The sequence below is a fragment of the Ammospiza nelsoni genome, chromosome 1 (assembly GCF_027579445.1).
Source record: "Ammospiza nelsoni isolate bAmmNel1 chromosome 1, bAmmNel1.pri, whole genome shotgun sequence".
Taxonomy (NCBI): domain Eukaryota; kingdom Metazoa; phylum Chordata; class Aves; order Passeriformes; family Passerellidae; genus Ammospiza; species Ammospiza nelsoni.
This window is the reverse complement of record NC_080633.1, coordinates 46,420,527-46,433,771: the sequence shown is the minus strand read 5'-3', so window position 1 is coordinate 46,433,771 and position 13,245 is coordinate 46,420,527. Positions and strand designations below refer to the sequence as shown.

Sequence of the window (13,245 nt, the reverse complement as noted above, 5' to 3'; positions counted from 1 at the left end):
CAATTCTAGTTTTGTAGCAGAACTACAGCATTCAAGTGAGTTCAGTGACACATATATTTAGGCTCCTGTTTAATGTCAAGTTTTTAGAGGGGATACTTGTAAAGAATGAATTTATTTATATGAGTTGTGGCTGAGAAATCATTGAGCAGTTCTTCTCATGGGGCCACTCATTTTGACTCAGTATATTCAGTCATCTCTGCTGATGGGAGAACAGAACAGAGCATGGGCCAGAGTTTCATTGTTCTGTCACTAGCACTCTCCAAGCTGAGGATGGCATTTTAGGGTACAAAAGAGCTGAATTTCAGTGGAAATGGGGATGTCAAACTCAGAACCTATCTGAGAGGACAAAGAACAGAACAACAGATGACTCACTTTCTTCCATCAAACTTTACCTCTAACCAAAACAGAGAACAGTGAATTAGGCTATAGCAGCAGCATCAACAAGAATAATTAAAGGTAATTATATAAAATTAATTAAATAAAAAATAAATTGGCATGAGATAAATATATTTCTTTTGCCTATCAAGAAGTGTTTTGTACTGCGCAGCTCCAATTATACAGTGACTTAGAGTGCTTTGTTTTTTACATATGCATGCTTCCACTGAAATTAATGCTATTACTGGTAGGAAGTTACCTAATTTGAAATAATAGCACTACACAGAATGCCTGAAGTTACTCATTTGTGCATGCTTTTGCAGGCTGGAAATCTACAGCAGCACTTTACCACTTGCTCTGAGCCAGTTAATACTCATGCAATAAAAACCTTTGTATGAACATATACAGGAAGTGCAACTCACTGTGAGAAACCAAGTACTGACAAGGCAGGAAAATTCAGGCTTACTCAATGTAATGTTCCACCATCACGTCAGTGTCCACTAATACTCTTATGAGTCAAATGAAATATGAAAGACTTTAACAGAAATAAATAAGGCTTACTTGTGTTTAGTCATCTTTAGATCATGGCAAAAATGGCTGAAGAACCTTGCGTAGAATAAGTGCATAACTGCGTGCTCCTTTCCTCCGATGTACAAATCCACAGGCATCCAGTAGTCTGCTAAGTCACTATTAAAGGGCCTGAAAAAACACAATTATAGGGAAAAATCCAGTGTTGAAAAGAAAGATCAGCACCACGAAAGTAGCTCATCATCCTTAACTGGACAATACTGTTTAGTGAGAGCAATACATGTGCAATAAAACTTTCATTTTACTATCAGATCTTTTTATTTTTCTAAGAAGTAAAATGATTATTATAGACAAAAATTAAGTTTCTGCTGAGATGCAGATCTACAAAAAGATTATTTACCTATTTTTCAGGCAAGCAATTACCTGAGAAAGCAATGAAAATGCTTGACTGCTCTTTAAATGATTTTTTTGTAAATACCCTGTGGCTGGCTTTAAATTTTTTAGTATTTATCAAGCTTTATATACAAATATATTAGAATGAAAGACAAAAGACATGACCACTTAAAACCAGTTTTTTAAATTGACGGTTTGCATTGCTGCCGTTAGGGGGCAATGGTGCAGTTCAAGGCTGCAGAACCCTCTGTAGAGTGAGATGGGTCACAGCACTACAAGTGAAGGATGCTCATGAAATGACAATAAATTTGCCATTTACAGCATATTTACATATCGTTGGAGGTCACCTGAATGGTTTCCCAGCATTGCTTATTGCTTCATTGCATATTTCCATGTCTCTATAGTGGGCCCACAAAATACAATTTGTACAGAAGTGTTTCTCTAATGTAGGCTTCAATCCCCTGCTCCAACAAATTTATTTGTCTGTCTGTCTGATTATTCTATCTGTAATTTTTGTTACAGCAACACTTCCTTTGTCACAGATGAGCCCAGAAGCAAATAATGATCTGGGATTCATGTCTTTGGTGGAACAAATCAAACCTAACTTGTTCATAGGGTTCCAGAATCAACAGAGTAATTCTCCTGAACGGTAGACCAGTGAAATATGGTTTATGGAAATGAAGGGTTTACATATGCATAGCTTAGTTAAAAGAACTAACTAAATAAATCAAATGCAGGCAGCAATTTAGTGCAGAAGTCCATATAAGTGTTCTCATTTCAGTGTAAAACAGATTAGACTACACTAAGCTGTTACTTTGACAGTTGGATGTTACATCTGACTATTTATTCTTTAGCTTCTGGAAAAGTCCCTCTTGCACACACACAAAAAATACTTCAACTGTAATGGAGAGGGAGCAATCTGCCTAACTCAGTAATAGCAGTAATATATTCATGCTAGCACTAGAAAATAATTAAAACTGGCATAAAATAAAAGAGTTCACAGAAGATTTTTCTCTAGTTTAACCAAACTAGTGCTGCCAATACAAAAAAAAATAATTGGCCCAGCAATACTAAGTCACTCAGTATATGCAGTATGCTTCCAGACACTGCTCTGCACAATAAATAAACAAATACATGCCCAAACAGCCCATCATGTGGCATCAATGTTTTAAAATGTCATTCTTCCTGTCCTCCTCAGACTACATAGGGATGTTGCACTAATTCCTCTTTGGGAAAAAAAAGTGCTGTCAAGCAGTGCTACTACAGCCACACTATGAAGCAGAAAAGCAGCTAAATAACTACATCTGTCTTCCCACACTCTCCATGCTGCAGACACTAGGCCATAGCACAGGAAAAACCTCATTTCATTAATAATGCATGCAGTGGAAGTGCTGACACAGCAGGACATTGCTGTGATGCCTCTTCACTTTAGGTCTGCACACAAGAAAATGGCAAGAGTCACCAGAATTTAAAAGGAGAGAAGGGAAGGTTCCAGCTTGGCAGCTGCATATCACACTGGACTATTCCTCTTCTTACCATTGGAACAGCACTGCCTGTCCACACACTGAGCTACTCACTGCACTGCCAGGGAGGCTACACTCCATGCAATTTACCAGTCTGAAACCATGGCAGGCTGTAATTCCTGATGGCATGGCCCACTAAGGACTTCAGCTCCTCAGCTGAACATTTTCTCTGAGCCCTGCCCCATAATTCCCATTCATGCAAATTTTTGCTCCTTGTCCTGTGGTTCCTGTGCTTGCATAGTTGTGCTTACGCATCCTGCTCTTCTAGATCTCCTGACACAGGAGCAATCAAATACCACATTTTTAGACCAGCTCTAGATATTGTCCTGATTTTAGCTGCGATAGAGTTCTTTTTCTTCTGAATAACTGGTACAGTGCTGTGCTGTGAATTCAGTATGAGAATAATGTTGATAACACACAGATGTTCTGGTTGTTGCTGAGCAGTGTGTACTGTAAGCCAAGGATTTCTTGGTCTCTCCTGCTCTGCCAGAGAGCACGTGTACAAAGAAACTGGGAGGAAGCACAGCCAGGAAGGCTGACCCAGACTGGCCAAAGGGATATCCCATACCATGGACTGTCATCCCAGCTGGTGAGCAATTATACAGCGCATCACTTATTTTTCCTGGGTTTTCTCCCTCTCTTTCTCCCTCTCCTTTTCATTATAATTATTATTATACTTTGTTTCAGTTATTAAACTGTTCTTATCTAAGCCATGATTTTTACTACCTTTTTCTCCTCCTCCTAACTGTCCTTCCCAGCCCACAGGGTGTGTGTGGGGAGTGGTACTTAAATGCCAGCTGGGGTTAAACCACACCCACCAACCCTGTGCTGTGCTCAGGCCCAAAGGGCAGGCACATGATGAGGGCAGTGCAGGGATTTACCCTGCCAGCACACTGCAGCTAGAAGCTGGAAGCACCTGAGTGTGTGGTCTCTTTGTTCCCTTGTGTTCTGTGCAGCAGGCTTGTTCCCAGTGGCCCTGTGCCCGCAGCCCTCACCTGTCACTGTTGTGAGGGTCAGTGTACCTCAGGTAGTACCAAGCAGAATCAACAAAGGTATCCATGGTATCGACTTCTCGCCGTGCTGCTGCCTTGCACCTGAGCAAGAGGGGAGAAAAGCTTCTTTTAGATAAGTGACAAGCTTGGAAAAAAAACCCAATAAAAACATGGACAGGGTGGCCATAAAGACATTTAGATTGAAAACTGAGCAGTCTGAAGAGTGACATGTTCAGAAAAAGTCCAACCACCATAACAGGACTGACTTCCCTCTCCCTCCCACAACATAGCAAAAGCAAGCTGAAAGGAAGCCTGAGCATTCATCATATCCAGCAACAGCAGAAGACGGCACTGCACTGGACAGCCCTCTCAATCTTGGAATTTTTTAGAATTGTAATTTTAAAAGCTACAAAGCACAGACAAGCATACTTTGCCATCAAGTTAATGGGTACTGAATATAGATCACACTCGTTAGGTACCAGCAGATTTAGCAGAAAGGTCAGGTGGTTGCCTCTCACTGATTGCCCGTACAAAATGGTCTTTGCAGATTCCATTTATTATCTCTAGAAAAAATTAACTTAGTTTAATTTCAGCTTTCACTGAAATCAAATCTCTTCTAGACCTTGTAGCACAATTTTAATTTGTGATTACAGTAAATTGATTTTTGCTTGTAATTATATTGGCAGCCCTAAGGAACAGTTTCAAAATAGATTTTAGGAGCTCAGGTTACTTTCTGTTAATTTCTCCTTGAATATTCGTTGTTTGTACGAGCCAATAATGACATTTAATAAACTACCATTTGTTGTAAATGATCCCTCTTAAAACTCTTACTATTAAAACAATGGGATTATTCTAAAGTCAATGAAACTTTGCAATCTGTGACACTCTAGTGCATAAATGACACTGATTATATGTAAGAAATGTACACAGTTAATAATTGCATGCAAGTTTAAATGTATGTATATAGTAGTAGTAAGTACACATAATGAATGGGGACTGGCTATTTCATATTTACTAACTGCACATTCAGTCTCTGATCAGTCTTGATGAGTGAGCTGCAACATGTATCCCTGCTTGTCTGCCTGATACTTCAGCTTGGCTTGCCAAGGCAAGTTTACAAGAGCATCACCACTTAACATTTTTCTTCATTGTGTCTCTGTACGTGGTCTTCCTCTACACGCAAGTTTTTCTTCCAATGAGACTAATGTAATAAAGGATTTTCACATCTAACTGCTTTTTAGTGTAGAAAAATATTTTTTTCAAATTGCACACATAAACAAAGACTCAGCCAATGTAAAAGAATGGCTTTTCTGTCAAATGTTAAGAATACTTTACAGTCATTGAAACATAATTACATCTGCTTCATGTCTCTGTGCTCTAAATGGACATGGCTCACTAACAGAGAGCCAGCAGGGGCATCTTTCAGAGTTTATACAATTTATATCAATACTGTGATTACAGGATCTCATTAGACAATCTTCAGAAGACTAACACAATTACTGGATTTGTATTACAAAGAATAACTTGGGCATCTCCTCCCATTTATGATTGTTAACATTATTGTCACCCAAATACTCAGACTTTTGTATCTTTCCATCTGGCTTCCCTTATTAATTATAGATATTAAATGAAACTAATAAAAAAACATATTACTGGAGAGAAGAACTAAAGGAAGGGATGATGTCACTTCTTGGAGCAAGGAAAAGCAAGGATAACTGCACACAGAAGTAACAGCTCAAATGATTTGAAACTGTAGCAGACATGGACGAGCAATACTGATGATAGCTGTCAAAAAGGTGAAAATTAGGAAGACAAATAAAGATGATAATTTAAAAAGTTATTTCAGCAAACTACTACATTTTAGGCTAAGAAACTAATCCTGTGTGACTTCTATTTCTGACTAAACAAATGCCTTTGATTAACTTCCCTGCAGAGCAGCCACAATAACTATCCAGAAACTTAAGGATTTCCTATACATCAAAAGTGTGTTATCGTCTGGTAAACAAAATAGTAACTTTTAACTAAGGTTAAAAACTGGGGGGTTAAAAGTTGGGGGAAGCCAAGAGTGCACACAGTGACTTTCAGTCTTTCAGTCACAACAGCAAAATTTTTGAGTTGAAATTAGGAATTGTAGACCAAGGCTTTTCTGGGGGTTTTACTAAACCTGTGGATTTTATTCAGTAAGGCTTCACTGCAAAGGTCACACTTTAAAATACACTACTATGTGCAATTTCAATAGGCACATCTGAGAGGAAATTTTCTATGCAGAAACATGGGAGTAAAGGTCTGTTTTGCAAAAAATTACATGTTATCAACAAAGTTTAAAACATATGTTTCCAGAGAACCATGGAACTGTTGATATTAAAATAAATTTAGATGTTATGAATCTGCTGAATTATCAGTGAGAGCCCTACTGCCATTTATATGTCTGATTTCCCTACCTGGCAGCCTGACAACATGCTTCCCATTAGTTTGGTCAGGCTACTAAGACCAGCAATGCATTGCACTGCTGATGAGAAAATTCTCTGGGATACTTTATGTTCTACCAGTTCCTCCCACAGAACCCACAGACAAACTTCAGTGTACAGAGTATCTATGCAGTCCTCAAGATTACACAACTGATTTTTACAACATATCTCTCACTACATCATTTAGACTTTTATTTCTTGAACAGATTGACTACAAACAATAAGGATTACAGTGACAACAGGATGCATTTACTTTCAAATCTGAATTACATGTTATCTGTAAGGTACAGCCTCATGATAAAGATTTATATAGCTGAGAGAACACTTTATTGTTGATTATTGCAAAAAAATAAAGACAATGTTAGTTTCCTTAACAAAAGGACTAATTCAGTAATCATTATAAGCTTTATATGAACACTGATGAAAGACAATTAGAATATCTGTAATAAATGAAGTGATAAATACTGTAAAGAAAAGGAAAATGGAGAAAATTATTCTGTTTTTCCTTTTTTTCTCTCCTCTAACTTAAAACCAGTGAGTTTTGTTTTAACTTGTTTTATGAAAAACAGCAGTAGGCATTGAGTGTTGCAAAACAAAGGAGTTTTACAGAGTGTGTAAGAAAAAAATTCCTGAGCTGGGTCAAACGAAACATTATTTTGGAGTAGTATCCTGTCTCAGAGCAGTCACTTGCCAACACTTTGGGTATCACAGACATATTTTATGAAAAATCCTTTTGCTAGGATCTTTTCTCCTGAGAAGCTGAGACGCCTCAGAAAGTAAATGCAAACAATAATTATCTGCTGCTGTGGAATGTAACAGGTGCATCTTTGATTGGTCTCATGTGGTTGTTTTCAATTAATGGCCAATCACAGTCCAGCTGTCTCAGACTCTCTGGTCAGTCACAAGATTTTATTATCATTCCATTCTATTATTTCAAGCCTTCTGATGAAATTCTTTCTTCTATTCTTTTAGTATAGTTTTAATATATAATTTTTATAATTTTCTTTTAATATAATATATATTATAAAATAATAAATCATCCTTCTGAAACATGGAGTCAAGATTCTCGTCTTTTCCCTTGTCCTGGGACCCCTGTGAACACCACCACACTTTGGGAAAGCGCACAAGGAAGAGGCAGGTGCAAAGTGATCTCTCCCAGCAAACACAGCACTGACTTACTTTGGACAGGAACAGTTCACCCACTCTGGGGCACTCTCCAAAGGTGAGGCTCCCTTTCCTGTGAAGGTGGTGACATTGGGCAGCAGCACAGGTAAGTCCCCGTAAGGCACGGGGACAGCGCCGCACGCCGGGCAGTGAATGATTGGGATGGGCGTTCCCCAGTAGCGCTGTCGAGATATTAACCAGTCTCTCAACTTGTCACTTGTTAGGTCTCCACCTATCCTTTTATTTTTGGCCTGCTGAGTAATAGCTTTTAAAGCCTCCTGCCGAGTCATGCCGGTGATCTGATTGAAAAAGAAACAAAAAATGAGACGTGGAAAAGGAAAGAAAAAATTATAGGTGCTGTCAGTGGAAGTGCAAGAACAAACAAAACCAGTCAGTTTTCTGGGAGTCAAATAAAATAATAAGTTCCCTCTTACCGCTGGTTAACATCCTGCTATCCAAGAGACTATTCACATACCAGCTGCTCATTTGAACCTTCTTGCTTAAAGGATTATGTTCTTCATGATCTGAATAGAACAAGGCTGAGAAAGAGTCATGTAGACCCCTTCAGCCATTACTGGCAGATATTTGAATTTACTGCTGATATCTTTATCAGTTGCTGTATGCCAAAACTTTCAGAATTCTATCACAAACTTAAGGTAGAGACTAAGGAAATACATAAGAAAACTGCTTTCCCTCTCCTGTGTTCACTTCAGCATTTTCTATTCTTGCTTTCGCATCCTTTTTAACCACTTAGACCCTATCTGGGAAGTAATGTGTCTGCTATTAAAACACATATTTTCAAGAGCTAGATCTAAAGATAAGATTCCTATGTCTCTTGAGGCATCCATGATACCACAAAGGTTGAAGCCACATTTCAATGAATTTATGGAAGAAGGATTAGTATGTTCATGTTTAGGTTAATATTCTATTGAGGTTATGAAATAAGAATCAACTTTCAACATGGGTTAAATTATTCAGTTTCCATTACAGAACTGAAACCAATAGAGAGGAAAGTTCAACCTTCCTCTCCTGTACAAAAGGAAAAAACTTATTTTATTGCTACAGCAGGGTGAACATATTTCATCATTAAATTATTCCCAGAAATTTGGTAGCATAAGCTTGGCTTGATTTAAAACAAACAAACAAAAAAATCCCTTTAATCATATAAAATATTTGGCTCTCTTGAGAAAACAGATTTAGCCTGCATTGTTACTGTAAGCTGGAAATAAATCCATACTTGTATACCCACCTCTGCAGAATTAATGACCTTCTCCAAACCATTTGGCAATGTCTCAATGACTTCAGTGAAAGAAATGCCCAAATTCTTAGCTACTGCAGCATCTTCTGCACAAGTACTAGGAATTCCTAGAAGAGATGAAAAACCATTTAATTTCTATGGCACTCTCTTTATAATGACTTATATTTTCTTAAAAGAGTCAAAGGAAATTGTTTAAGAACAGTAAAAACGTTTTTGTGTTCTTTAAGCAATGAAATTCAAACAGCAATAATTACAACTCAGTAATTTCTCAGTTCCTCTGTATTTCAAATGTTCATCAATGTCCTGTCCTTCTTTCAGAAAAGTTTGAAAATCTGATGGTACTGAAAAAACTAAAGCCATAAAAATTGGATAGAATTACAGAATTTTCAATATAACCATATTATCTAAATATAATATATTTAAACAATACAAATTTTATTTATATTTGCTAATATGATAATCAAAGACTCAACAAAGAGAAGAGTCTTCCTGTTTCAATATTAATCTCTAATTTCATAGAATTATGAAATAATAGAAAATTATTAGAATTAGAAGTCATCTAAATTCACCGTAATGCAACAGTCTCAAACATTACTATCCCTTTAATTTACTATGAAAAACATGATTTGTTTATAAACTCAGGGAAACTATTAAAATAACATCAGTTTGCTATTCAAACTATAACTGGTGAGAACACTTCCTACAGCTATTCAGATGAGTTACACAACTCACACTATTTAAGGCTCCCAAAGCTCTCCTTCCCTCTGCATTTTATTATTTGGGACAGTCATGCATTTTAATTCTGCTCTGGAGGGTTTAGCAGTGAGTTAAGAAATTTCTTAGCTTGTTTTATTATCACATGTATTCTGAAATAATATTAAGATACCATCAGATTTATTATTTACACAGAGATACATCTTTCTGCACATTTTCCCCCTTCAATGATAATTTAATCAATAATTTGAACTATCTTGCAATTACTGGCATCTTTAAAAGGCAAAGAAACTTATTCCAATGAGACAATGCCAGCCTTAAGTTGGTGAAAACTACACACAAAAGTTTTCAAAATATTTGCCGAGCACATTGGAATTATTAGCTAAACCAGCTTAACAATTGTCTTAGTTCAGGCAGTGAAATGCCAGCTATACTTTAACTCTGCCAATATGTGGAAGTTTGGAAGCAGATGTCTAAAGAAAATCAAACAAAACTCCCCTGTGACAACTACTTCCTTAACTAGAAAAATGAAGAATTGCTATTTTATCTTCCCAGCAGATGTACACTCTTGCCATTTCAAGAACAATGTTTGTATCTTAATTTGTCAGAGAGCTCTGCAGTCTGCAACAGGTGACTTCACAATATGCTCTACAAACGGAAAAAAGCAGCTCCCACTTTTTGGTCTGCTTCCTTTTGGAAAGATGATGCTATTAATGTACACTGGCAAAGCTCAACAGCTGGCACCCTCAGCTTCCCATGAAGAGCTGGGCTGTTTCCAGCAGACATAAGGCCAAGGTATGTGCCAGCAAACTGCAAGATTTTAAGGAAAATTAAGATTAGGTATCTCAATCATTTGGCTTCTCCAATATGAGGAAAACCTTTGTTTGTCAAAACGAGATTCAAATCTAAAGTATAAGATTTGGGCATGTTATAAGCAAATACAGCCCAAATGGGTAATTTCCATCAGCCCTGTGAGGGTCATCCAAGACATTTCTGCACATTCAGCTGGTTTAATTCAGTCCAGTTGTGCAAAAATAGCCAATATTGGCAGCAGTGAAAGCAGCAGCCCCAGGACAGGAAAGAAGTATCAACAATAGGGAGGCAACAACAGGAGTTAAGAGATAAGGAACGCACTGGAAAAAGGGAAGAAGACATAAATTATTTCCCTTTAGGACTGGCATAGAACATTGCCTTCTCAATGCAGCTGAGCCCATGGCAAAGCACAAGAGTAAACTGAGAGCTTGGTGGGTGCAAATTAAAATGGATATGGTTTTTAAAACTTAGTACAATTTCTACTTTGACTTATTCAGACAATCATATTATCTAAGAGGATGTACTTAGCTGCCCAGTTTTGGGACCAAGCTCCATGTCCAGGAAAGGAGCAAGACAGGAGCTTCATAGGACAACTTTGAGAACAGAAGCTCACTGCAGGTGATTCAGCATCCTCTAGCCACATCCTCCCCCTCCACTTATCCACCCTCAACTCCAAATCAGGTGCCATAATTATGGGAATGCTACCTTGAGAGATAAAGGATCCAAGATAATTGTCCAAGACTACCTCAAAACAATTATTACCTATCCTGAACTATTTTACTGGCCTCAAAACAAATATTACTAGATAAAAGTCAAAGTTGGAAGTTTTGTAAATTTATTATCTGAAGCATTTCTCTATAAGCATGTCCATAATTTATGTAAACTTTAGACACACAAAAAAGTCCAAAAGTTAGGGTTGTTTGCCAAAAAATAGTAGTTCTGTTTTGATTAAGGATGGTGAGAGAAAAAGCCAAACACATATGTTGTATGTAACAAATTTTCTTAAGATTTGCAGATCCTCAAACTTAGCTCATTAAATGGACTAATTTTATAATATTTCCATTTAATATGCTGTAAATCTCTTCACCCACATAGATTCCACATAGCTTCTTTTCCCTTCCTTCTTCCCTAATGGAGAATAGAAATCTAAAATCTAGGAGAGAGAGCCTCTGTTTTCAAATATTTACTACACCAGTATCTTGTGCTCCAATACAGCAACTGAAAAGCATACTATTCCACTTAAATATTTAATGCCACGTACCTATTTTAGTATCAAGATAATTATCAAAATTGGTTTTTGCTGAGATGACTATAGGAATCTCCTGATTGGTAAGCAAATTCACAGCTGTCACTGAAGTAAGTGAGTCTGAAAACAAATGTAATGATATGGTAAGTAAAATATAACAGAAGATATGCTAAGAACATCACTTAACATTACAAAGCAGTTTATCTTCAACTTACATGAATTTTAAGTAACAGTTTTCTTTAAAAAAGAAAGTGACAAACCTACTCACATTTCAAAAAAACTCAGATGTATTAAAATGCTCAGTCAGATTGATAAATTATCATGATTAGAAAACATACTTATAACAAGCACCTCTATAAAAACTGAGTAAGATTTGGATTATAACAAAAAATTGAGTTTTTGATCAAAATACAGGCCGCTGCAAAGTTGTACAAAGTGGTTTTATTAAGCCCTGAATTATGTACTAGCATACAATGCTACAAAATTCTATAAAAAATCAGATAAAATCGCAGGGGAGCATATATCCTTATGATTTAATTTCTTACAGAAGAACTTCAAAGCTTATGACATCTTATTTTTCTAACCTGTGTTAAAAAGCCACCTAAGTAACCTACTGATTTCCAAACAGGATATTCACATTCATATTCCAGATGAGGAACCCAATGTCCAAGCAAGGGGAAATAGGAGAGGAGAGAATTAAGGGTGAGGACTAATAAACTGAAATTGATGTACAATGTGCAGATTGGGAGTCTCAGCAAGAAGAAATCCAAATCTGAACACTCTAAATTTTGAGGATTTGATCACCAGATCTCAATTTTGGTCTATTTCTAACTTTTTCAGTGCCTTTAAGTTGATGATAATTACAATCATTAAAATATGGGCTGCTAAGAGCTTCCTTTCACCTTTCTTCATAGCTAAGCTGAGGCTATGAAGGCTTGCATTGCAATGCATAAAATCTGCTTGAAGTAAAGAAACAGCAATTTTGAAAACAGGGCTGTTGTATCTCATCACACTTCTTAACACAAATGATACATTTTATTTCTGATTACTACTTTCCCAAATTTTAGGTGTCTGAGGTATTCATATTACAAAGAAAATTTCTACATTCCAACCACCACACACAGCTTTCCTTTGTTTAAAAAAGTACAAAAGGGACAATTTCATTTTTTAAAAGCAACTAACCAAGAAGCGTCATGAGCAGGAAGCTGAGTGGGCAGGACACTGCTTTTAAAAATAACTTCTCTCTTTCACCCAGCAATAATATTCATTTTTATGCTGGAACCCAAAATAATAACTGCAGTTGATGAAGGTGCTCTTTGCTGTGCTCATTTGCTCACATCATTATCATCATAACCAAAGAGAGAGAGTGGTACAGGTACAAGTGTAAGACAATGTATGCAGAATATTATCATGAGATAATGAACAATGTAATGGTCAAATCTTTATCTCAGGTACCTCCTGCTGCCCAAACCATTAGACTTACCAGATTCTAAATTAATACATATTTTTCTAGGCAAAAAAAAAAAAAAAAAAAAAAAAAAAAAAAAAAAAAAAAATTGAATGTTCGACAAGTGGTTGTTCTATTTATTTAAATAATAGGAGTCTAAAATACAGACATGTACTTCAAGACTAAAGGTTTTAAAGCTTTCAGTTACTCAGCTATACAATTGCTTATTTTTCTCTCCTAGAAAACATGAAAACATACCCTCCTAATTATTTAAATGAGAACACAGTGAAGAAAGAGAATTGCTAGACTATGCCCATTTAAATG

The 13,245-nt window shown here is 36.6% G+C and overlaps 1 protein-coding gene across 1 annotated transcript in view; it reads right to left on the bottom strand.

Annotated features, from left to right (window-relative positions):
• Window positions 1-13,245, bottom strand: part of LARS2 (leucyl-tRNA synthetase 2, mitochondrial) — an 83,830-nt gene that overhangs the window by 26,693 nt on the left and 43,892 nt on the right. The window contains exons 10-14 of the mRNA XM_059472869.1: window positions 11,490-11,594; window positions 8,693-8,808; window positions 7,459-7,742; window positions 3,815-3,913; window positions 937-1,074 (exon numbers count right to left, since the gene is read on the bottom strand). Of these exons, the coding sequence (XP_059328852.1) occupies window positions 937-1,074; window positions 3,815-3,913; window positions 7,459-7,742; window positions 8,693-8,808; window positions 11,490-11,594 (742 nt within the window). The remainder of the gene's footprint in view (window positions 1-936; window positions 1,075-3,814; window positions 3,914-7,458; window positions 7,743-8,692; window positions 8,809-11,489; window positions 11,595-13,245) is intronic.